Source organism: Gobio gobio (assembly GCF_949357685.1).
Source record: "Gobio gobio genome assembly, chromosome: 18".
Lineage (NCBI taxonomy): Eukaryota > Metazoa > Chordata > Actinopteri > Cypriniformes > Gobionidae > Gobio > Gobio gobio.
In genome coordinates this window covers 51,428,882-51,455,239 of record NC_137111.1, presented here as the reverse complement: position 1 = coordinate 51,455,239, position 26,358 = coordinate 51,428,882, and the positions used below count along the sequence as shown (strand labels likewise).

Below are 26,358 nucleotides of genomic sequence, written 5' to 3'. Positions count from 1 at the left end.
CCAAAATACATATGATCTATATAAACTTGTATTTTTACGCCATCCAGGATATTCTCCTTATTATGTTTGTCTTTGTGTAACTGGATATCAATATAAGGCATTGGAAAAAACCAAGGAGGAATTGCTGACAGAACCACACAGCTGGCAATATTAACATCCTTAATCATTTCTCTTGCCTCCTCATTAATAAACCACCCAAAACTTGTTAATTTTTTATAGTTATATTCCCAACAGTCACTTAAAATATTCTTAACTGGATGATTTTCCGATTGACCTTTTATGTTTGCCCAGTATCTCATTCTTAACTTAATCCTTCTCATTCCTAGTGGCATTACTCCCGTCTCAACATTAAGTGATGAAACTGGTGATGATCTCATTGCTCCACAACATATCCTTAACGCTTGATTTTGAATTGTCTCAATCTTAGCAAGTTGGGTTTTTGAGGCAGAACTATACACCATGCTACCATAATCTATAGTTGCTCCAATTAGTGCCACATAAATATTTTTGAGCGATTTCCGATATGCTCCCCATTCAGCTCCAGCTAGACACCTCATTATATTTATCACTTTTTTACATTTATCTATTATTTTCTGTATATGAATTCTGAAATTTAATTTTGAATCCATCCATACTCCTAAAAACCTTACAACTAATGTCTGCTCCAATGTTTCTCTATACATTTTAATATTTATAGTAGGATTCTTCTTCTTTTTTGAAAAACAAATTACTTGTGTTTTTGCCATAGATATCCTAAAGCCCCATTTATTAGCCCAGCTTTCTATCAAGTAGACAGCATTTTGAACCTTTTCCTGTACAAACTTAACATTCCTACCTCTTTTCCATATTGCAGCATCATCAGCATATAAGGATTTCCCTATCCCAGGTTCTATCTGAGAAAAGATGTCATTGATCATTAAATTAAACAAAATAGGACTGCTGACACTCCCTTGAGGAGTTCCATTGTCGATTGAATAAATCTGAGAATACTCACATCCCACTCTTACTTGAATAGTTCTATTTAACAGAAAGTTCATAACCCAATTATACATTTTTCCTTTTATTCCCATCATATCCAGCTTAATTAAAAGTCCCTCCCTCCACAACATATCATATGCCTTTTCAACATCCAGAAAGACACCTACCAAAACTTCTTTATTAATCTGAGCCTTTCTAATGTCAGCTTCCAAACACAGCACAGAATCCATAGTGTTTCTCCCTTTTCTGAAGCCACTTTGGAAAGGAGATAAAATATCCCTCCTCTCTAGAACATAAACCAGCCTGCTCATTACCATACGCTCCATAATCTTACAAATATTTGAAGTTAGAGCTATAGGCCTATAATTAATAGGTTGCGTAAGATCTTTTCCTGGTTTTGCTACTGGGATAATAACTCCATGTTTCCATTCCATTGGAAGCTTTCCTGAAATCCATACCTTATTATAAAGATTTAAAATGACATTTAATGAATAATCTGATAAATGCTTAATCATTTCATAGCATATCTCATCCCTACCTGGAGAAGTTTGTTTTGTCCCAGCAATTGCTCTCTTTAACTCATACAAAGTTAAATCATAGTCCAATGAATCTCCAGTTGACTCCTTAACTTCCAATATATGAGGATTCTTCCTCACACTCTGTTCCCTTATCTTCATCATGTCATTTGATATATTTTTATTACTATGCACTTCCACAAATGTTTGTGCTAGTATCTCTGCCTTCCTGCTATCAGACACAATTACTTCCTCATTATTAATTATCGCTGGAATACTATTATTTCTTTGTTTTCCTCCCATCTTTTTAATCATATTCCAAATCTCGTTGATTTGAATGTTTCCCCCAATATTATTGCAATACTCTCTCCAATAATTTCTTTTTGCTGTCCTGATAACCCTCCTCACTATTGCCTGAGCTTTTTTATAACCAATAAAGTCATCATATCTAAAAGATCTTCTTACTTTTTTAAGTGTTCTATTTCTTTCTTTAATTGCCACATTGCATTCATCATTCCACCATGGAACAATTTTCCTCCTGCTACATGCCTTCTTTCTACCAAATACTTCTTCTGCTGTGCTCCTAAGAACCTCACTGATTTTTGAATTTAAAACATCGATATCTTCCACAACATCATCATTAATTTCGGCCATTTTGTTATGACATATCTCTTGGTACATCTCCCAATCCCCTGATTCAAAATTCCATTTAGGAATTCTTTCCATACCTGTTTTTATTAAGTCTACTCCAATTGTACTGCAAACAGGAAAATGATCACTACCAATAGTATTTTCGTTCAATACTTTCCAATCACATCTTCGAGCTAAATTTTTTGACACTATTGTCAAATCTAACACAGAATATTTGCATTGAGAAAGATTAACTCTTGTGTAGTTTCCGTCATTAATACATACTAACTCACCCCAGTCCAGCATATCTTCTATGATCAATCCATTATAATCAGTGTTTGAACTCCCCCATAAAGTACTGTGTGCATTGAAATCGCCACACCACACCATTTTAAAATCCCCAATTCCTCCAATACTTTCCATCATATCCTTAGTTAGCTTGTCACATGGATTATAAAAATTTATTATCCTAATACTCTGATTTCCTTCCCATACCTCCACTACCACAGCCTCATACTCATTATTTTCAACTTTCCTAAACCCTATACCTTGTTTAATAAAGGTTGCTACTCCCCCACCATTTCCTTTATTCCTGTCTTTCCTAATAATCTCATACCCACTAATCATAAAATTTAACTGTGGTTTAAGCCACGTTTCCTGAATACAAATAACATCTGGGTATAAATCACAATTTGCTATAAAATGCTTAAATTCTTGCCCATTTGAAATTAAACTTCTTGCATTCCACTGCAAGATTACAAAAACCATTATGAGCCCCCACATGCTGTCTGACTGTTTGTTGCTTGTGTCACGAGTCTTTCATTTATCATGTCAACTGATATGTTCTTCATTTCCAAATATTTTTCTGCAGCTCTAATGATAATCTTAATCCTTTCAGATCTACTTTCAGTCTGCGCTGAACAATTTACCACTTCAGCCATAAAAGCAATGAATGAAACTTTGTCTTCAATCACTCCAATTATTTTCCTTGGTGTTAGCATCTTACTAGGTTGTGGTTGTATCCTAACAGGGGCCTCCTCTACTGTGCTTACTTTGGGGGTTTGTTTTACTTTTTTAAGTGCTTCAGCATATGATATTCCTTCTTCCATTCTCACATTTTGAACCTTAATTGCATCTTTCCTTACTTCACAACCTCCGTACGCTGCACTGTGCTCACCCCCACAATTACAACATTTTGGGGTTTTATCTTGTCCACATTTGCCATACTCATGATCGCCTCCACATTTAGCACATCTTTGTTTGCCTCTACATACCGCAGCCACATGTCCGTATTTTTGGCATTTGAAACACCTTATTGGAGGAGGAATGTACAATCTAACTCCATAGCTGACAAATCCCAAAAATACTCTTTCCGGTATTTTGACCCCATCAAAGACCAACATGACTGAAAGACTGTCCGTTTTCTCATTGTTTCTGAAACATTTCAAACGTCTTACTTCCTTAACTGCAGCTCCCTTTACATTACTTTTAATCATCTCATCTGAAACATCCAGAGGAATTCCAGATATTACACCTCTAATCCAGTTTCTCTCTTCTGGAATTGAGCATTCTATTTTCTGTCCGATCATTGATTTAATTCTCAAAGTTTCTTTTTGTTGCCTACTATCTTTACAAAACAACAACAATCTTCCATCCTTCAGGGTTTTTATTTTCTCTACAACCCCTACACTTTCTTTAATTGCTTTTGTAAGTTTCAACGGGTTGATGTTACTCACAGAGTCGGCAACAAACTTTATCATTACTTTATACTCCTTCTTCTTTCTTTGTGCCTGTTTACTTCCCTTGTCACTTTCCGTGTCTGAAATTAAATCACGACTTTTCTTCCTTTTCTTTGTTTTAACTACGTTCCACCCTAAACTTGAATTTCCCCCACTATCTTCCTCAATCCTTTCTTCCTCCATTTCCGGATCGCTTCCGGAATCTACGTCAGTTCCTACCATCCGTACACCAGTCACAATCCAGCCGTTTGCCAACCGTCTCCTCCTTCACTATCCAGACCGACCCAACCAGTGCGCCGGTCTGTCACACACACTAACTCATCATGAGATTCTTCAGTCAAATCAACATCAAGAACATGTTCTCATGATGTCCTCATAAAACAGCTGTAAAGCTACACACAACCTGACATACTGTAATCAACACACACATAATATAATGCAAATAAAAAGCCACTTTACCTTGGGTAACATTGAAATATTGATTTTAAATACTTGTATATTATCTCAAATCAATATTTCATGTGCAAATATTTATTGGTCAGTAATTGTGTATGAGGGACCCTGGTCATCCTGTCCATGTTTATTTTGCATTAATTACTTGCTGATTGAACATTAGCTCTATGATATATTTCATATATTAGGAATGTTTTTTTAACTCTGAAGGCCTGTTGTACACACTGGGACTTACAATGGCCGCTGCGTGAAAACCTGAAGCAAAAATATAATGCAAGATCATTTTGTAACTTCTAATACAGAACTCAAATGGCATTGGTCTGTTAAAATGACTGCTTTTGTATTATGTGTGTGCAGTTTTGTAGGATGTGAAATGTCAGCAGACGGTGTGAGCACTGAGGATCCTGGGAATGGTTTAGTGCCATGATGAGAGCCTCCATCACTCCAGCGGCCCTTATTGCCTCATCTGGCCCAGATGTTGCTGTGGTCTCTTCATCCTCAGTGAGCCCAGAGTCAGCGAGAGCTTCTAGAAAAAGACCAAAAGAGACTCCAGTGCACTTATTACAGGGACGATCCCCCTGGAGCTCCTGGAGTAAAGAGCCTTACTCAAGATCAGAGCAGAAGCCTTCAGTGCTTTAGCCTGGGCTAAACTGATTGCTTCTGCTTCACATGATATTGTGATATTGTGTTGACCTCTAGTGGTGAACTTGAGAAACTGCTTTTTCTGTTTCAGGTCTACAGCTTTCACAGGAGAATCTGCATCTGCTGTTGCATCAACTGAACAAATGAACCTTTCAAACCAAACTAAATTATTTTATTTGTATATTTACACAATATGCCAATACATTTTAAAATACATAAATTGGCAAAAGAGAGAATTATACTCGCTGCACATAAAGGATTGAATGTAGCTAGACTGGCGACAGCTAGAATGCGGTGGATTATGGGTCATGAATGCTGTGACTGCTAAAGCTGAATCTGAGTCTGGGCTGGTGTGGGAAACTTCATCATCTCTCACTGTAGGACAGTCAAAGCTTTGAGTCTGATGAGCACAGACATATTTCTGCATTATGAGACAGACAGAACCTCATACTCATTTAAATATAGATATTCTCTATATAAAATAAAGAAATACAAATGTAAAATAAAATAAAATAATGATAATAATACCAGTGGTATAAAGAAATATACATTTGATTGATTTAAATCTCTGTACATGTATTTAATGGTTTAATATATATTTAAGTACTACATTTGAGAATTAAAACATTAATTTCTTCATTATAGATGAGTTTAATCCCAACATTAGTATGATGTAGGACACTAAAGACTCCCATTCCTGCTAATGCAGCTCATCTGATCTCAGATCAGGCTCTTCCTCCTCTATTTCAGCTCTTAAATCAACAATAACCAGTCAACATTACTCATCATGTGTGTGTGTTTCTATTGATGCTGCGTTATTAAATCTGAACGTCTGAATCTCTTCCTCCTGTATGCATTAGTACTCATTATAAATGATAATACACAAGAGCTGGTATGATGAACTGTACATGTGTTAAAGCAGTGCTATTTGAAAAACTGCATGTATATAAACAGCTTGAGCTCATAACAGCTGTAGGTTTGGCAGTGTATTTATGAAGTGCTGTAGAGCAGCATCTCAGCTAAACTACCAACACACATATTCATTTATTACAGTGTTATATTGAGAACCTCCTGAGGATCTTTAATCTGATGGTGGCTTTGCTTGAGCTGTTGATGTCTCTGGTTCCTCCTGAGCTTTAGCCCAATATAACCAGTGCTCCTGCTCCAGCTCTTCCTATAGGCTGAAAGAGGAAGTAGAAGAACATAATCAGTGCTCAGTGGAACAAGCTGCACATTATATCAATATTTCAGTTACTTTGAGCACAGTGTAATAGACTGTAACCAACATTAAATTACTGTAATCAGATTAGTTACTGATCTTACATTATTTGGCGTACATATTGTTTCTAAATATTTATGTCTTAAATATAATACATTTAAAGTTAAATCCCCATGTGTGTGTGAGTGTGAGTGGTGTAAAGTGATGTTTCCTCACCTCAGTTTGAGTCCTGAGTCTCGTATCGCGTCTCTGAGCTGCTGTGAGTCTCTGATCTTATTGATTCTCAGATCAAGCTCTTTTAAAAACTGCAGTGCTTTTGAGTTTGTCAAAGACTGAGTTAAAGAAGAAACATCTGTAATGCCACAGCCATGAAGGCTAGAAAAGACAAACACAAGAGAAAAGAGAAATGATTGTAACTTTCACCCAGAGCGTGATCTCAAACCAGAGGCTCTGACATGTTCAGCTCAATATGAACTCATGTGATGAGAGACTTCCAGCGTGAATGACCACATGAATTCTGTGTCAATGTCGAATCTGACAGAAACATTCACAGCTTGATCTGCACTTCATAACAGCATTGCTCAAGAAAATAAAGATCTGCAGAATAAAGAGGCTGTTTGGGGAAATGTGTGTCACGTGTGTCACATCTGCTCCTGCTTTTACACCTGCAGAATTTCATCTCACAAAGTAAAATATGACAGAATATCAGGAAAGGTGTCTGATAGATTAAAACTACCAGCAGTCACAGTTCTTACCAGACCATTTATAAAAAGACAAGTATTTTAAACATATTTTAATGTGTTAATATGCCACATTGGTAAAATGTTTAAAATATAATAAAAGACAACAGAGCAGTTTAGAAAACATAAGAGCCCAATCTTCAGTCAGAGGAAGAAGATTCTGCAGGAACATTCACTGCAAACTTATTGATATTATATTTGTGTAAATGTTATAATGCTATTACAGTTACTGTTCTTATCACACACATCATTTCTTGATCAAATGTGTGAAGAATAATAATGAGTGAAGCTCTGTCTGGTTTGATGCTTGTGTTTGCAGTTTTCCCGCTGCTGTTTGCTCTGTGGCGAAAGCATCTTATCCTCACACATTATTCCTGACTGAAGTTACTGACTGACAGAAGCTGCTTGTGCCGCACAGCACATATAAAGCTCACTGATGAAGACATGATCACACACACCATATGGTCTGTGACACTATGGCCTAAACTGACCTGCGAGCGCTGGGTACTCGAGTGCTCAGACCCTGCTTCATCACATCACTAAACACATCCCTAATAGAGGCAGACCAATTCATCGGTTTTGCAGATTAATCAGCACTGATAGTTGATCGGTGGAATAATCGGTTATCGGCAAAATACCGATAGTTTTTCCGGGTTGAGTTGCTTGAGCCGCTTAGACGGGTGCGCTGTCATTATACAGTAGCTCTGAGAAGGTCTGCTGGCATTATATAGCACGAGAGCGCCCTCTAGAGGCCAAATAACAACTATCACTGACGGTGTTTATATTAACATGTGAGGCTGCGCTGAACGGAGAGCACACACTGCACAGAGAGAGAGCGCTGACACATCAGATGTGTGTTTAAAACACTGACAGTGAAACGGTATGAATACAGAACACTTCAGTACATGTTTCCAAATCATTATAAAGTCATTCATTTGTTGACTAGATGCTGCATTAGTAGGGAAAGAACAGCAGTGTGTGTGCACTTTGTAGTTGAGGCTGAGAGGACATTAGCATTAGCATTCCATTAGCAGTAGCCCAAACAGTTAAAACAATGTAACAACTCGTGATGTGAGAAAGCAAACTGTATCGTCAAGCAGCCGACAGAAATATAAACACATCAGAAACGTATTGGATTTCAATTCAAATTTTGTTGTTTTGATTAGATAACTGCCAAATGTTCTAAAAAAGCTGACTGTTTGGGTTTATATGAAATGGTAACACTTTACAATAATAGTCCATTTGTAACATTAATAAGTATTGTTCATTGTTAGTTTTATCTATTAACCTTAGTTAATGCACTATGAACTAACATGAATGAAAGGTACAATTGTATTGATCAAATATTAACACATGCTGTAAAATGTATATTGCATAATGCATATAGATCACACTTCTCAGCCTCCCCGGGAAAGTCTATGCCAGGGTACTGGAGAGGAGAATTCGGCCGATAGTTGAACCTCGGATTCAGGAGGAACAGTGTGGTTTTCGTTCTGGTCGTGGAACACTGGACCAGCTCTATACCCTCTACAGGGTGCTGGAGGGTTCATGGGAGTTTGCCCAACCAGTCCACATTTGTTTTGTGGATTTGGAGAAGGCATTCGACTGTGTCCCTCGCGGCGTCCTGTGGAGGGTGCTGGGGGAATATGGGGTCCGGGGTCCTTTGCTGAGGGCTGTCCGGTCCCTGTATGACCGAAGCAGGAGTTTGGTCCGCATTGCCGGCAGTAAGTCAGACTTGTTCCCGGTGCATGTTGGACTCCGGCAGGGCTGCCCTTTGTCGCCGGTTCTGTTCATAATTTTTATGGACAGAATTTCTAGGCGCAGCCAAGGGCCGGAGGGTGTCAGGTTTGGGGACCACACGGTTTCGTCTCTGCTCTTTGCGGATGACGTTGTCGTATTGGCCCCTTCTAACCAGGACCTTCAGCATGCACTGGGACGGTTTGCAGCCGAGTGTGAAGCGGCTGGGATGGGGATCAGCACCTCCAAATCCGAGGCCATGGTCCTCAGTCGGAAAAGGGTGGCTTGCCCACTTCAGGTGGGTGGAGAGTTCCTGCCTCAAGTGGAGGAGTTCAAGTATCTAGGGGTCTTGTTCACGAGTGAGGGGAGGATGGAACGGGAGATTGACAGACGGATCGGTGCAGCTTCTGCAGTAATGCGGTCGATGTACCGGTCTGTCGTGGTGAAGAAAGAGCTAAGCCGTAAGGCGAAGCTCTCGATTTACCGGTCAATCTACGTTCCTACTCTCACCTATGGTCATGAGCTTTGGGTCATGACCGAAAGGACAAGATCCCGGATACAGGCGGCCGAAATGAGCTTTCTCCGCAGGGTAGCTGGGCGCTCCCTTAGAGATAGGGTGAGGAGCTCAGTCACTCGGGAGGAACTCGGAGTAGAGCCGCTGCTCCTCCACATCGAGAGGGGACAGCTGAGGTGGCTCGGGCATCTGTTCCGGATGCCTCCTGAGCGCCTTCCCGGGAAGGTGTTTCGGGCATGTCCAACCGGGAGGAGGCCCCGGGGAAGACCGAGGACACGCTGGAGGGACTATGTCTTCCGGCTGGCCTTGGAACGCCTCGGTGTCCCCCCGGAAGAGCTAAAGGAAGTGTCTAGGGAGAGGGAAGTCTGGGCATCTCTGCTTAGACTGCTGCCCCCGCGACCCGGCCCCGGATAAGCGGAAGATGATGGATGGATGGATGGATGCATATAGTTCATGGGAGCTAGATAAATAAGCTAATACACCGCTGTGAACAAATGGGACTTGCAGTTACCTATGACATTTACATTCATTTTTCTAGTTTATCCACAGGTTCCTGCGTCCCATGAGGCCTTGCGTCAAAAGTGGGAGCGTCTTCCGGTTTGAAGTAAAGAAGCGGGACTTTATGCATTTCCATCGTAGTTTATGCGCACGTTTATGCGCACGCAGAAAATGTATCGTTTTATTATGCATACGTTTTTTATGCGCATTTATAGAATTCATGCGCATGTTGGCGTTTCCATTCACCATTTTTTGATGCAATATCCCAAAATGTACATAAAAATAGGTGGATGGAAACACAGCTTATTGACATTCAACAGTTGACAGTCAAGCTCTCCAAATGTGCTAACGCTGTGGGAACACAACCTCAACGAACTTTCAAAAGGGTGAAGCAGCAGTGCCTTTACCCTCCACGGTAACGTATTTGGTTGAGAGGATGGAGTGAAGAAGTGCCTCAGATCACGTACGGTAGCATTTTTAGCTATTTTCTAGATTTTTAGCTATTTTCTAGATTTTTAGCTATTTTCTAGATTCAGTAACGTTAGCTTGTGATGGTAAGGCGATGAGCAATCTGAAAGCTCAGAGGTGTATCAGTATCTGTCGGAAACGATCTAAAAGTGGACATTGAGCCGAGTCTACACGTATCCCATAATAAGGCATGTGTGCATCAGTGACCGGTGAAGGACAGACCGCGGGTGTTCATGTGTTAGGGCCAGGACGCTGCTGTAGTCATGAAGGGTTGGAGGGTTAGGGTTAGGGTTAGGGTTAGGGTTAAGGTTAGGGTCAGGGTTAGGGTTAGGGTTAGGTTCATGTATTAGGGCCAGGACGCTGCTGTAGTCATGAAGCAGCTCTTTTGTGGAAGGTCAGTAAAGTAAGGACAATGGTTATTGTATTGTAATATTATTAATTAACTAATAAATGTATTAAACTGAAATGTTTAGTGTGTGTCATTCATGTTGCTTCACAGTAACCCTTCATTAACCCCTGTAGCGCCCCCTGGAAACAGGCGGATAGCTAAAGGAACATTTATTTATAATATTTATGTTTAAATTATTTTCTATAGAATTTGTTCTGTTAGAACCTTTTTAATGTATCCATTTTTACATATTTAATTTAGCAATTTTCATGGTTCAGTAGTTATGTTTATTTATTTATTTATTTTTATCCATTTTAAAAACTATCGGTTGATTAATCTGTTATCGGCAAGTGTGGTCCAGCCTAGTTATCGGTAAAATCCACAATCGGTCGACCTCTAATCACTAAGAGCAATTATTTTACACAAATATAAAGCTCACATTATTCGGCTCTTCATGAGATGTTGATTAAAACTGTTTTGGTTACATTTTTAAAAGTTGAAGTGATTTTAAAGGGTTAGACCTTCATAGGGCATTTTTTAATATAACTCTGATTGTGTTCGTCTGATAGAAGAATATCACACACACAGAGGATGAGCTGAGGGAGAGCAAATCATGGGCTAATCTTCATTTTTGGGTGAACTATCCCTTTAAGCATTTTGATTCTTGTCTGTGAATGTGACTGACCTCAATCTCTTCAGTTTAGAGTGAGAATCCTCCAGTACGGCACATAAGGGCTTCACTCCAGAGTCTCCTAGTGTGTTCCAGCTCAGGTTCAGATCTCTCAGGTGTGATGGGTTTGATCTCAGAGCTGAAGTCAGGATGAGACACTGTTTCTCTGTAATACTGCAGTGACTCAGACTGAAGACAGGAAGAGAAAAGACAATAGCTCAGATCTGTGATGATGATCTTATTAAAGACATCCAGTGGTCATATAGTCTATAGTTCCCATAATCTGCTTGTAATCGTGTCTCTAGTTCTGTGTGCTGGAAACTGATGTTTCTTCTCTTTCTTTTTTTAAACTTTTTAACTATTTCTTTTTTGTCTCTTTTGTTTATTGTAGCAGCAGATTCAAATATCATGATATTTCTGCAGAACAATATGTACACAACTAGAATGTACATTTCCTGAAGAAAATGTGAGTGGTGCTTGCAGTGGCAAAAAAACACAGTTAGCATTTTGCTAGCATGATGCTAACACGATTAGTATTATGTTAGCATGATTAGCTAACATGATTAACATGATGTTTGCATGATGATAATACAATTAGCATTTTGTTAACATGATGCTAACATGATTAGCATTTTGTTAGCATGATATTAACATGATTAGCATGATGTTAGCATAATTAGATAACAAAATTAACATGATTTTATCATGATTAGCTAACACGATTAGCATTATGTTAACATGATAAGCTAACATGATTAGCATGTTTTGCTAGCATAATGCTAACACAATTAGCATGTTTTGCTAGTATGTTTTTAACCAAATGCTAACATGATTAGCATGTTGCTAGAATTATGCTAACACAATTAGCATGATGCTAGCATTATGTTAACATGATTAGCATATTGTTAGCTTTAATGCTAGCACATTTTGACTTGTTTTTATCATGTTCTAACCCTAAGCTAATCACTATAAGCATGTAGCTATTGACTGCTAGCATGTGTAGCATGTTGAAAGTCCAGTTTGCTAGCATGAGCCAAAAGACCCAACCTCCACGTCTCTATGATGTTCTTATGCAGAGATATAGGCCTTTGCTAAACGGTTGCTAGGGTACTCTGTTTGGTTGCTATGGAGTGGCGTGGCAGCTGCCAATGATGATACTCCAAAGGCTGCTTGCCCTAATGAATGATATAAACCAATCCCCATGCCTCTGTGACATTCAGATTAAAAGATATAGCTCTTTGGATTTGGGTTGCTAGGGTGCTTGATAATGGTTGCTAGGGCGTGGCTAGGAATTGTTGAAGGTGATTTGTGATTGGCTGTTGATGCCCCGAGTCAAACAAACCCACCCTTGTGTTTCTATGACACTTCTATCCAAAGATATCCCTTTGATGTTTTTCAATGGAAGTCTATGGGATCAGTTGCTAGGGAGCTCTAAATGGTTGCTAGGGCGTGGCTTGATAGCTTCACGATGACCCAGAGATAGTGATTGGTTGGCTGAGTAAATTGATAATAAGCCGGTCAATTTGACGCCTCATTCGTGGGTCTGTGACAAACGGTGTGGGAGGAGTAGCGCTGAAATTTTATCCAGAAGAAGAATAATAAGTGTGGAGAAGAACAATAGAGATGCCTTGCTACCGCTAACACCACTAATCAGCTCATTGTGTCAAATACTTTAAATGAAATGATTTACTCAAGACGCCTAATTTTAATTGTGACCAATGGCAAAGACCAGCAGATGCAATGCTTCAGTGTAAATGATGTGACTTGTGTCCAGTTGTCTTGAACTAAACAGTGAACTGTAATCTCACTGTAACTGTACAGTATAATGATACTGACTGTAGTTTCTCCAGCTGTGATTGTGGGTTCATCAGTAGATCACTGAGGCTTCTCACTCCAGAGTCTCCTAGTTTATTCCAGCTCAGGTTCAGATCTCTCAGGTGTGATGGGTTTGATCTCAGAGCTGAAGTCACAGCAGAACAACCTTCATCTGTCATAGAACAGCATCTTAACCTACATTGAGAGAAATGAGAAAACTCTTTATTCTGTAAAGTTATAGCATCTTCATAAATGTAGTGTGAACTCAGGCTATTCATGAGATATTGAGTTCTTCACCCCAATGTCTCCAGTTTACAGTGAGAATCCTCCAGTACGGCACATAAGGGCTTCACTCCAGAGTCTCCTAGTGTATTCCAGCTCAGGTCCAGCTCTCTCAGGTGTGATGGGTTTGATCTCAGAGCTGAAGTCAGGATGAGACACTGTTTCTCTGTAATTCTGCATCCACTCAGACTGAAGACAGAAAGAGAAAAGACAATAGCTCAGATCTGTGATGATGATCTTATTAAAGACATACAGTGGTCATATAGTCTATAGTTCCCATAATCTGCTTGTAATCGTGTCTCTAGTTCTGTGTGCTGGAAACTGATGTTTCTTCTCTTTCTTTTTTAAAATTTTTAAACTATTTATCTTTTGTCTCTTTTGTTTATTGTAGCAGCAGATTCAAATCTCATGATATTTCTGCAGAACAATATGTACACAATCAGTTCATTGTTTCAAATACTTTAAATGAAATGATTTACTCAAGACGCCTAATTTTAATTGTGACCAATGACAAAGACCAGCAGATGCAATGCTTCAGTGTAAATGATGTGACTTGTGTCCAGTTGTCTTGAACTAAACAGTGAACTGTAATCTCACTGTAACTGTACAGTATAATGATACTGACTGTAGTTTCTCCAGCTGTGATTGTGGGTTCATCAGTAGATCACTGAGGTTTCTCACTCCAGAGTCTCCTAGTTTATTCACACTCAGGTTCAGCTCTCTCAGGTGTGATGGGTTTGATCTCAGAGCTGAAGTCACAGCAGAACAACCTTCATCTGTCATAGAACAGCAGCTTAACCTACATTGAGAGAAATGAGAAAACTCTTTATTCTGTAAAGTTATAGCATCTTCATAAATGTAGTGTGAACTCAGGCTATTCATGAGATATTGAGTTCTTCACCTCAATGTCTCCAGTTTAGAGTGAGAATCCTCCAGTACGGCACATAAGGGCTTCACTCCAGAGTCTCCTAGTTTATTCTCACTCAGGTCCAGATCTCTCAGGTGTGATGGGTTTGAGCTCAGAGCTGAAGTCAGGATGAGCCACTGTTTCTCTGTAATTCTGCATCCACTCAGACTGAAGACAGAAAGAGAAAAGACAATAGCTCAGATCTGTGATGATCAAACTGAGCTTTTAAAGGATTTTTTCAGACAGTCATTCATCAATCCATCATTTGAAAGTCATATTTGTAATTCTCTACAACAGTATTTTTCATCTCAGAAGTGTCATAAAGTTCTAGTTTACACATTAACTTCAGATGAACTTGAAGACTGGTTCTTTCATGTCAACATCACCCTATGGTTTGCTCACTGGGCAAACGTGTTCAGGTCTGTTGTTCTCACACACGTTTACTAGGGATGCACGATATTATCAGCACGACAAATCGGCCGATAAATGCTTAAGATAAAAAAATATGAAGGAATTATGCCGATATGCCTTGGCGATATGATAACGTGTTGATATGCGCCTGCAATAACTATAATAACTGCTTTAGTGATAAGATCAGGTCAGCACGCTCATTCTTGAAGTGAAAACAAGCAAATACAAATACATCATACGTACAGTGATTTATATTAACAGTTTTTAAATGCTGCCTTGAATTTGTGAATGCGCGGACAGAAGGACATGACCGTCAACGCAGGGTTGCCAGGTTTTCATAACAAAACTAGCCCAAAACAAGCTCAAAAAAAGCCCAAAACTAGCCCAAAACAAGCTCAAAACAAGCCCAAAACTAGCCCAAAACAAGCTCAAAAAAAGCCCAAAACAAGCCCAAAACAAGCTCAAAACAAGCCCAAAACTAGCCCAAAACAAGCCCAAAACAAGCCCAAAACTAGCCCAAAACAAGCTCAAAACAAGCCCAAAACTAGCCCAAAACAAGCTCAAAACAAGCTCAAAACAAGCCCAAAACAAGCCCAAAACAAGCCCAAAACAAACTCAAAACTAGCCCCAAACTAGCCCAAAACTAGCCCAAAACAAGCCCAAAACAAGCCCAAAACAAGCCCAAAACAAGCTCAAAACAAGCCCAAAACAAGCCCAAAACAAACTCAAAACTAGCCCCAAACTAGCCCAAAACAAGCCCAAAACAAGCCCAAAACTAGCCCAAAACAAGCTCAAAACAAGCCCAAAACTAGCCCAAAACAAGCTCAAAACAAGCTCAAAACTAGCCGAAAACAAGCCGAAAACAAGCTCAAAACAAGCCCAAAACTAGCCCAAAACTAGCCCAAAACAAGCTCAAAACATGCCCAAAACTAGCCCAAAACAAACTCAAAACTAGCCCAAAACAAGCCCAAAACAAGCTCAAAACAAGCCCAAAACTAGCCCAAAACAAGCTCAAAACAAGCTCAAAACAAGCCCAAAACTAGCCCAAAACAAGCTCAAAACAAGCCCAAAACAAGCCCAAAACAAGCTCAAAACAAGCCCAAAACTAGCCCAAAACAAGCTCAAAACAAGCTCAAACCAAGCCCAAAACAAGCCCAAAACAAGCTCAAAACAAGCTCAAAACTAGCCCAAAACAAGCTCAAAACAAGCTCAAAACAAGCCCAAAACAAGCCCAAAACAAGCCCAAAACAAGCTCAAAACAAGCCCAAAACTAGCCCAAAACTAGCCCAAAACAAGCCCAAAACAAGCCCAAAACAAGCTCAAAATAAGCTCAAAACAAGCCCAAAACTAGCCCAAAACTAGCCCAAAACAAGCCCAAAACAAGCTCAAAACAAGCTCAAAACTAGCCCAAAACAAGCCCAAAACAAGCTCAAAACAAGCCCAAAACAAGCTCAAAACAAGCCCAAAACTAGCCCAAAACTAGCTCAAAACAAGCCCAAAACTAGCCCAAAACAAGCTCAAAACAAGCCCAAAACAAGCTCAAAACAAGCTCAAAACTAGCCCAAAACAAGCTCAAAACAAGCTCAAAACTAGCCCAAAACAAGCTCAAAACAAGCTCAAAACTAGCCCAAAACAAGCTCAAAACTAGCCCAAAACAAGCTCAAAACAAGCTCAAAACAAGCCCAAAACAAGCTCAAAACAAGCTCAAAACTAGCCCAAAACAAGCTCAAAACAAGCTCAAAACAAGCTCAAAACAAGCCCAAAACAAGCTCAAAACAAGCCCAAAACAAGCTCAAAACAAGCTCAAAACAAGCCCAAAACTAGCCCAAAACTAGCCCAAAACAAGCTCAAAACTAGCCCAAAACAAGCTCAAAACTAGCCCAAAACTAGCCCAAAACTTACCCAAAACTAGCCCAAAACAAGCTCAAAACTAGCCCAAAACTAGCCCAAAACTTGCCCAAAACTAGCCCAAAACAAGCTCAAAACTAGCCCAAAACTAGCCCAAAACAAGCTCAAGACAAGCCCAAAACTAGCCCAAAACAAGCTCAAAACTAGCCCAAAACTAGCCCAAAACTAGCCCAAAACTAGCCCAAAACTTGCCCAAAACTAGCCCAAAACAAGCTCAAAACTAGCCCAAAACTAGCCCAAAACTGGCCCAAAACTAGCCCAAAACTAGCCCAATCTCCTCACTCTCAGCAGCCTCCACAGCAGCAGAAGCTCCTCCAGGTCCTAGTGCCCGCCTCTAGAATGTTATATATAATATGTAGTGGGGTTTAGCGCTGTTGTTACAGTAATAAAATGAAAAGTAGAATACACAAATAAATTGAAGTTACTTCTTATTCTGAATAAATAAAGCAGTAATGATGTCATAAATCACAAGCATGACACTTAAATACTTTGAATTAAATACTTTTATTCATCTGTAATAAGATTTTTATGAAATGGATGATGAGAAATAATTCAAGGAGCTCTAAAATAATTGTAGAATGTTTTCTTTGAAGCTGAAGCTAAAGACGGCATCAGCTGAAGTCATGCCACCCCCACTTCCTGTGCACAAACAGCACATCCAAAAATACAGTATTTAGGTACACCTGCATCTGTCTGGGGTGAAAGATCACTGACTATTATTGTTATTTTCAGAACTTTTAATATACTCTTATTATAAAAATAACTTTATTAACATTTATTTATCTTTAACAAGTATCCTTTTAGTAAGGAGACGTCAGAAATCTGAAACCACAATCAAAAAGTTTTTGCTCAAAATGGTGTAAAAGGGAAAAAATAAACGTATATCGGCAAAAATATCTGCATTTCGGATATCTGCAAAAATCCAATATCGCTCATCCCTAATTTTGACACAATCTCTCTACCACCAATAGGAATGAAAGATGTTCATGACATCATCCTGCTCTAGAATCTGAAGCTTCCCGCCTCGTAAATGATAACAGACGCTGAGACTGCATCTGAAATCCGTCACTCGTTCACTCATTCACTATCTCCTATACAGTGAAGGGCATATATAGTGCACTATATAGAGGACAGTGAACAATTCAGACAGTAAATATGCTTTCCATTAGAGAGACTGAAGTGTGGCTTCACATCAGTGACACGAGTCAGAGACAGAGATAGCACAGTGTGTCATATCATATCATATCATATATCATATCATATCTCATATCATATCATATATCATATCATATCTCATATCATATCATATATCATATCATATCTCATATCATATCATATCATATCATATCATATCATATATCATATCATATCTCATATCATATCATATCATATCATATATCATATCATATCTCATATCATATCTCATATCATATCATATCATATCATATATCATATCATATCTCATATCATATCATATCATATATCATATCATATCTCATATCATAAAGTGTATCATATGATCGAGTCGGCACAGACCACAAAACAAAAACACAAAATGCTGTATTTTAAAGCGATATGGAGATCAAACACCACAAGCGGTTAGACAGCCTCTGCATTAGAAACAGCCCTGAAACAGGAGTTGGCTTGGGGGCCGGATGTCACGTGATGATTAGGTAATGTGTGTGTGATGGGTGCGTGATCCAACATGGCAGCGCGCTGCTGCTAGAAAGACAGACAAACAAACTAGAAAGACAACAAACCTTTTTTTTTTTTTTTTTTTTTTTTTTTTTTTTCTTGTCCCCCCCCCGAACCCCTACATCACCCGATTAAATCCTGGATTACAACTCAGATCTGGACCACCTGGAGGACTACATTGACAAATGCTTCAATAGACTATGTACAATGGGCCGTTCACGCAAAGCAAAAAAAACACGCACTTCGGACTCTCCCATATCAACTGATTCTTCACCGTCACCAACATCCACTCCTATCAAAACAAACTGCTGTTCTGACATACTTTTATCAATCAACGAGCGCTTATCTAACTTGGATTCTAGACTCTCACTAATCGAAGTACTTCACAAAGAATTCCAAAATCTTCGCCATAGCCTGGAATACAGTCAACAACAAGTCGATTCGCTCACAGAAGAAAACAAATCACTAAAAAGAAAAAATGGAAAAGGGGAAAATGTTTTGCCTTTTTGACAATGACTTGTGTTTATAAATAGCCCCGTTCCTTTTTTTTTTGTTGTTGTTTTTTGTTTGTTTTTTGTTCTGTTGTTTTCTGTTTAGTTATTCACTTTTGTATTTTGACTACATTTTGGTATGTGTATACTCTCTTTCCCCTACGAGAGTTTTGTATTTTGCTGTTTTTTGTCAAATAAAAAAAAAAAGAAAAAGAAAAAAGAAACAGCCCTGATGAGAAGAAGAGATGACGAGCTCTTTACAGCACATTAGCATGATTATGATCATCACTGTTTTACTGTAACACATCAATATTAAGTCAGAAGGGGAATCTAGTAGACACGCTCTGACTTCCTGTTTCAGTGGAAATGACATCATCACATTGAATAATGCAGCACTTCAGTGAGGCTTTAAAAAATGAGTGGCCCTAAATTTAAGTAAATGTAGATGTGAAATATAATCTTTTGAAATTAAAGCATATATGTGTACTTAAATTTAAATGATACACAATTAAATTGATTTAGTATCTAATTGTTTGTTATTAAAGGTGCAGTGTGTAAGTTTTAGCAGCATCTAGTGGTGAGGTTGTGAATTACACCCATCCACCGCTCACCCCTCCCTTTCAGAGCACATAGAGAAGCTACGGTGGCCCACACAGGACAAAGATGAGGTCGTCTGAGAGAGCAGAGAGTAGCTAGTGCTCTGTAGAGAAGTTTGTCCCTTTAGGGCTTCTGTAGAAACATGACGACACAAAATGGCGGCTTCACTGTAAGGGACCTGCGGTGTGTGTAGATAGAAATGGCCAAGATATTTTTTATGAAACCTGATTTTTCTGTCCCTCTTCTTTATTGTGAGTTCAGTATCGCGATTTGTATCGAATCATGACATGAGTTACACCCCTAAAATATAATAATAATAATAATAATATTTTTATTTGACATTATAACTGTCATATTTGAATACTATATTTATGGTCTTAATTTTTTAATTTTCAAAGATCGTTTTTCCATTTTGACAGATTACTGAAGGTAGCCCTTGAAGCTTCTCTTATGTTGATAAACTCATCCCAATACAAGTGAAGGAAGATGGTTGGTTGGCACATGTTTTGTGCCCAAATGTACGTTAAAGGGGTGATGAATTGAGAAATCAACTTTCCCTTGAGCCTTTGATATATAAAAGCTCATCGTGATATAAGAATATCCCGTAAATTTCAGAGCTGAAATCTTCCTTGTTAGTCAAAGAAAAGCTTTTATTGACACCAGGCCCAGAATAATAAATGCTCAGAATATGTCGGCCCTTGATGTCTTCGCATGCAGAAACGGCGCCTCTACAGATTCATATGTACGCCTGCTTCTGTAGCCCCGCCCACCGGCTCGTGGAGCTAAACGGATCACGATACCAAGCTATAAACATGCCAAAGAGAGAAATACATTGCGCTGTGCCTGTTTGTGGAAGAACACAGCCGCTGCATAAGCTTCCTTCGGATTATAATATTAGGAATGAGTGGTTCAACTTTATTTTTAATGAAGTTCCGGCTCACGTTGGGAAGACATTGCACGTTCATTTCACCGGATTCGTTTGTAAATAAGAGACTGGATTTGCAGACAGGATGAGATTACAGGAATGCATGAAGCTAATCACTAATGTGAGTAAAAATGTTTTATATGTGATAGTATTGCATTGTTACAGATCAAATACTATGTTACATTGTGTACACGTCTAACTAAACATAACTTACCACTGTCACAGGGCAGCCCAATGTGTTTTCCAGACGGGCTACCAATACATATCATCATAAACAGTGAAATAACATTCCTTTCTTGATGTGCGTTCACGCTCTTGACTTGATATTTGAAGGAAAAAATACAATTGCAGAAGTTTTGATCATGCAGTCTGCAATGTACTTGGCACGCGTGTTTGTGTTTGAGTGTGTGTGATGCACGCTTCACGGTTATATCCACCGATCGGGCGGGCAAAGTAATAAAATAACATTCATATTAATTGCGAGTGGATGAGAGATAAATCATTGTGTTTGTTCCGGTGTTCCGGTTACCGTTTGTCACACACTCTCAAAACAATGCCTCACGCGTACGGCGTACTCATGTGGGAGCCGAAGCTCATTAAATATGCAAAGCTTATCCAATCATAGCAGTGGGCGTTTACTTCCAAGTCTTCAGTGTGAGAGAGCCTCAAAACCAGGGCAGAAAATAGCCTATTATTATTCATTATGATGTTTTTGAATGGTAAAACCACGCTAACGTCATAAGTTGACCTCAGACAACAGTATACATTTTTTTTTAAAGCCAGTTCATGAGCCCTTTAAGAAAAATGTGCTTTTCACTTCTCCTGTTTTGGGGTATGGGGTGTCGAGGGCCACACATGGGGCAAAAGGCACATAGTATTGATACAAATACTTTCACTAAAATAATATTTTTTAATAATGTCTAAGTTAATACTTGTTCAAAAAAATCATTATAGCAAAATTTGCACTATTTTCTGTTTATTTTGATGAATAAAATAATTCATTTTTTAACAATAAATATGCTGTCATTAAAATGTTAATATATAAATACTATATCTGAAAAATATAGAAACAAAATAATTTAAAAAAGTAAAGATTCTGAAAGCATTGAAGGAGATCCCATAATAGTTTAATATAGATTTACAGTCGTAACAATAAATTATATTTTATTATACGTTATAGGGATGGGCGATATGGCCAAAAATCCATATTGCGATATACATTGCAGCCTCTTGTAATAACGATATATATCACGATATATAAATTATAAGTTTAAGTTTAATATAATAAGTTTTTTATTTATGATGATAATAATTCTAAGTAAATAATACATTAACATTTAAAGGCTGTATGCTGTTTAAAAGTAAACATTGTTTATAAAAAAGATCAAGTGAAAAATAAGCAACCATCTAGGCATAATTATTATTATTAGTAGAGACTAATTTTTACTACAGAGACGGTGCTAAATCTACTGTACAACCGTAGCCTAATATATTCTGTCCATTTCTTCACGTTAAACTGAACTTGTATTTTGACGGGTTGCCATGAAGACCTTTGAGTGTGTGTTCATGAAATGACGGTTTTCTCAAATGAAAGGGTAAATTCTCATGAAGTGACGGTTTCGTGTCCTCATTTAGTGACACACGGCAGAGACTACAAAGACAGCGAGAGAGTGTCACACGTGTGTGTGTGTGTGTGTGTGTGTGTGTGTGCGCCCGTCATTCACACAGAGACACAGAACATGCAGGAGTAATATTTAAATAGTATTTTGCTGTTTAATATTCACATACACTAGTATATATATATATATTATTATTATTATTTTTTTTTTTTTTACATAAAATAATTGAAAAACCTACCTTAAACTTAAAACTTTACTTTAAAAAAACCCTTGTACACATTCCTAGTGTATTGGATCAGTGGTTCTCAAATGGGGGTACGTCAAGGCACTCCAGGGGGTACGTGAGATTTTAAAATATAGCCTACATATATTTAAAAAGTAGCATCCATGCAAAAATCCTTTAAAAATAATTATTTTATAAATATTTTAGGAAAATATAAGTTCATAAAATGAATTTTAGGCTGAATTTTAGAAAATGAATAGGCTATTCAATTTCATTATCCTAAAACCCAGAGTCTCCCCCATACCAGGATGGTTTGACCCAACCTCTCATATGCCGCCTGGCATCACCTGTCACCTGTCAGTCACTTGGATCAACGATAGGGTGACCAGAACACCCCGTTTCCCGGGGACAGTCCCGGTTTTTAATGTTCTGTCCCCGACTGGAGTTGTCCCCGGAAATGTCCCTGTTTTACAGCTCGTTCCAAACAACCCGCATACGCTGACTCTACTTGGTCGCGCACACGCGCGCGCGCCGCTACTACTTCATGAAGAACGTAGTCAAGAGCAGACAGAGCACCTTTATTGTCAAATATCAAAAGAAACCTCGTTGTCGCTTTCAATGTAGTAACAAACTAACTATTCGTTTTTAATTTAAAGTAATATTGTTTGTATGTGCTTTATAACAGAGCCTCAACAGATGCGGGATTGTTTTGTCCCCAAAAGTTCTGCAGTCACAACGCAGTGATTACCACACATCTGAACTATAACTTAAATATAAAAACCTTAACCCTAACCCCAAACAATTACACTCTGGGAGACCGTGATTAGACTCCCCCTGCAACTGCCTCATCGACACGGCATCTCAATAAACCCGTCTCCAGCGTGTTGCCTCCGATCATTCGAATATTACACTTTAATAATTATTTAATCAACATCATCCTCAATAAACCTGTCTCCAGTATGTTGCCCCCGGTCCCTCGAATATTCTGATCTATTATGACCTCCGAGCTGTAAAACTGCCAGAATAATAATAATAATACGCTGTTTGTTAATTGGCCAGAGGAGAACTGGCACCCCGACTGAGCCTGGTTTCTCCCAAGGTTTATTTTTCTCCATTAGGTCTCCTAATGGGGTTTTGGTTTCCTTGCCACTGTTGCCTCTGGCTTGGCGTGCTCAGTTGGGGACACTAAATTTTTCAACTAAACATCGAAATACATCTAAATAATAAACTAAATTAACCATTTAAACTAAATTACTGATCAAATTATTGATCTAAAGCCCACACTGTCACTGTATGATACTTGAAATTTTTCCAGAATGGCTATACAGCTGAATAAAATTATGCTGCATTATTTTCCTGTTTAACACTGTAAAGCTGCTTTGAAACAATCTACATTGTTAAAAGCGCTATATAAATAAAGTTGACTTGACTTGACTTGACTTGACTTGCAACCAATACATGTGCCGAATACATATAGGCTAGTTTCTGCTTAAAATAATCCTAAAATGCTAAATAACAAGACCAATTAAGGATAGTAAGAATAATTTTCAACCATAAACGTAAAACTTTTGAAGTAAAAAAAGTAATTTATATAGTATAAACTTAAATACAATTATAAAATGTTACAATATTTGTTGAATAGTTTTATTTATCATATTTATTTTATTTTTGTAATGTGTTTTTGTTAATTCGTGTTACAATATTGTTTTGAACTGCTTATTTACAATGGTTAGCTTACCATTAACTGTTTTTGTGTTTTTTTATTGTATTAAATACTGACCAAAAATCCTAATAATCAAACTAAATCATAATACTTATTAATGTTAATAATAATATAGGCCTACTAATATAATAGGACTCCACAACAACAACAAAAACATTCAAAATTATAGTTTGAATAATAATAAATAATAATATAATAAAATATAATATAACAAAATAATAAAAAAACAAATGAGATTTGAGTGATATTGTGACCACTCAAATAGGAAATGTCCCCGGTTTCCATTTCAGAAATATGGTCACTGTTTTCACTATATTAGTTTGAATCACTACATTTTAGTGATGAGAAATATTTGCAATACATTTAGTCATGGATCATTATCATTTAAAATGTTCAAAATAGTTTATTTTTTTCAAATGTTTGAATTTTGTATGTGTTTATCTGTTCCAAAGTTTAATAAATCAGACATTGATGGCACAGTGCTCTATTTTATTTTATTTTTTTCCAACCAAAAATGCTTTGCGCCCGTTAGGGGATACTTGGCTGAAAAAAATATTTCACAGGGGGTACATCACTGAAAAAAGGTTGAGAACCACTGTATTGGATAATATAAAATAAATATATATAAAGATTTACACAAATGCTGCTGTACAGCTCTGAGCTGCTAAAGTATGAAATTGAATGAATGAATGTAAAAATAAAACACTACATAGACTTCACCATAAAATATAGGCTACACTGATTCTTAGCTACTGTATTAGTTTTTCAGTCAAGAGCAGTTAGTGATTTTCTCTTTGTCTTTTGTTGTTGTATTAACATTAAAGGGATATTTCACTCAAAAATGAAAATTCTGTCATCGAGAAATGAATACAGGTTTGGAACAATATTAGAGTGAGTAAATAATGACATCATTTTATAGGTGAACTGTCCCTTTAAGGACAGCGTGTTCACTACTGCCATGGGGCCAGTTGCATAAACTAAGCCATTATGTTAATACAGTGTCTCAAGATCTAGTATGAGCCACTAGCAATTAGGCCAGTGGCATTCATGCTTACTTTTCATATGAAATTAGGCCAGTCTATGTTTTTATGTAACTGATTAAAAAAATAATGAACAGTCTTAAAGAAAAAAGTGTATGTCTAACTTGTAAGACTAGTCTTAACGGTTTATGCAACAGGCCCCAGTTGTCAATTTAAGACCTGCGTGCATCTAATATACAGACATAATTGCGATTTTACTTTCACTTTAGACATAACCGACAGTATTTATGTTAACCTTGTGTGTATTTGACAGTATTAGCGAAGTAAGACGACTACTTAGTTCAGTAATCAAGTGTTTGACAGGCTTTTAGTGCGCGCGCTCAGAAAAGCGCATGTTAAACCGCGCACGCGAATGAGCCGGCAAGGCTTTAAAACTCATGCAAATAATTAACTTTTGTGATTGTGAATAACTATAGTGTTCCGTGAGTATAACTCTACCACTAACGTGTGATGTTAATGTAAGTCACGTTGGTAGTATTGGGATGGAGGCAAATTATAGAATTTGTAGAAAAATTATTAATTGAATGCGAAACCGAAAAAAACGTAATTCACAAGCGCGTATTGAACCGTGAATGCCGTACCGAACGGTTCAATATTATATTGAGAATTGTGGCATCCCTAATATACACTGTGTGCAGAATTATTAGGCACGTTGATTTTCTGATCATATTTTTTTTCCAGGCACATTTGACCAATTCCAAACCACAGTAATCCTAATAACTACTATTGATTTAGTATTTAATAATGTATAAGTGATATATAATTGTTCATGAAGGCTGGAAATGAAAATCACCTTATATTCTTATAGAATTTCAGAAAGTCACAGACACTAGTATATATTGGGCTACAGTCTGGAGTCCTGCTCTCAGATAAACACAGAGCGACTGAACGCAGCTGCAGGTACTGAATATACTCAGAGTCAGTACTTCCACTACTAATGGTAGAGTCACAGACACTAGTATATATTGGGCTACAGTCTGGAGTCCTGCTCTCAGATAAACACAGGGTGACTGAACGCAGCTGCGGGTACTGAATATACTCAGAGTCAGTACTTCCACTACTAATGGTAGAGTCACAGACACTAGTATATATTGGGCTACAGTCTGGAGTCCTGCTCTCAGATAAACACAGAGTGACTGAACACAGCTGCGGGTACTGAATATACTCAGAGTCAGTACTTCCACTACTAATGGTAGAGTCACAGACACTAGTATATATTGGGCTACAGTCTGGAGTCCTGCTCTCAGATAAACACAGGGTGACTGAACGCAGCTGCAGGTACTGAATATACTCAGAGTCAGTACTACCACTACTAATGGTAGAGTCACAGACACTAGTATATATTGGGCTACAGTCTGGAGTCCTGCTCTCAGATAAACACAGAGTGACTGAACACAGCTGCGGGTACTGAATATACTCAGAGTCAGTACTTCCACTACTAATGGTAGAGTCACAGACACTAGTATATATTGGGCTACAGTCTGGAGTCCTGCTCTCAGATAAACACAGGGTGACTGAACGTAGCTGCGGG

General features: G+C 38.1%; 1 protein-coding gene across 6 annotated transcripts in view; it reads right to left on the bottom strand.

The window, feature by feature from the left end:
• The window catches only part of LOC307142162 (uncharacterized protein), a 248,757-nt gene that overhangs the window by 123,901 nt on the left and 98,498 nt on the right, over window positions 1–26,358 (bottom strand). For 3 of the 6 annotated variants that reach the window (XM_079842775.1, XM_079842776.1, XM_079842778.1), the window contains 4 exons: window positions 14,190–14,363; window positions 13,914–14,087; window positions 13,304–13,477; window positions 13,028–13,201 (listed from right to left, as the gene is read on the bottom strand). In XM_079842775.1, the coding sequence (XP_079698901.1) occupies window positions 13,028–13,201; window positions 13,304–13,477; window positions 13,914–14,087; window positions 14,190–14,363 (696 nt within the window). Of the gene's footprint in view, window positions 1–5,114; window positions 6,139–6,392; window positions 6,552–11,206; window positions 11,381–13,027; window positions 13,202–13,303; window positions 13,478–13,913; window positions 14,088–14,189; window positions 14,364–26,358 lie in introns of those variants that run through there. The other 3 variants (XM_079842779.1, XM_079842780.1, XM_079842777.1) reach the window with 3 other exon arrangements.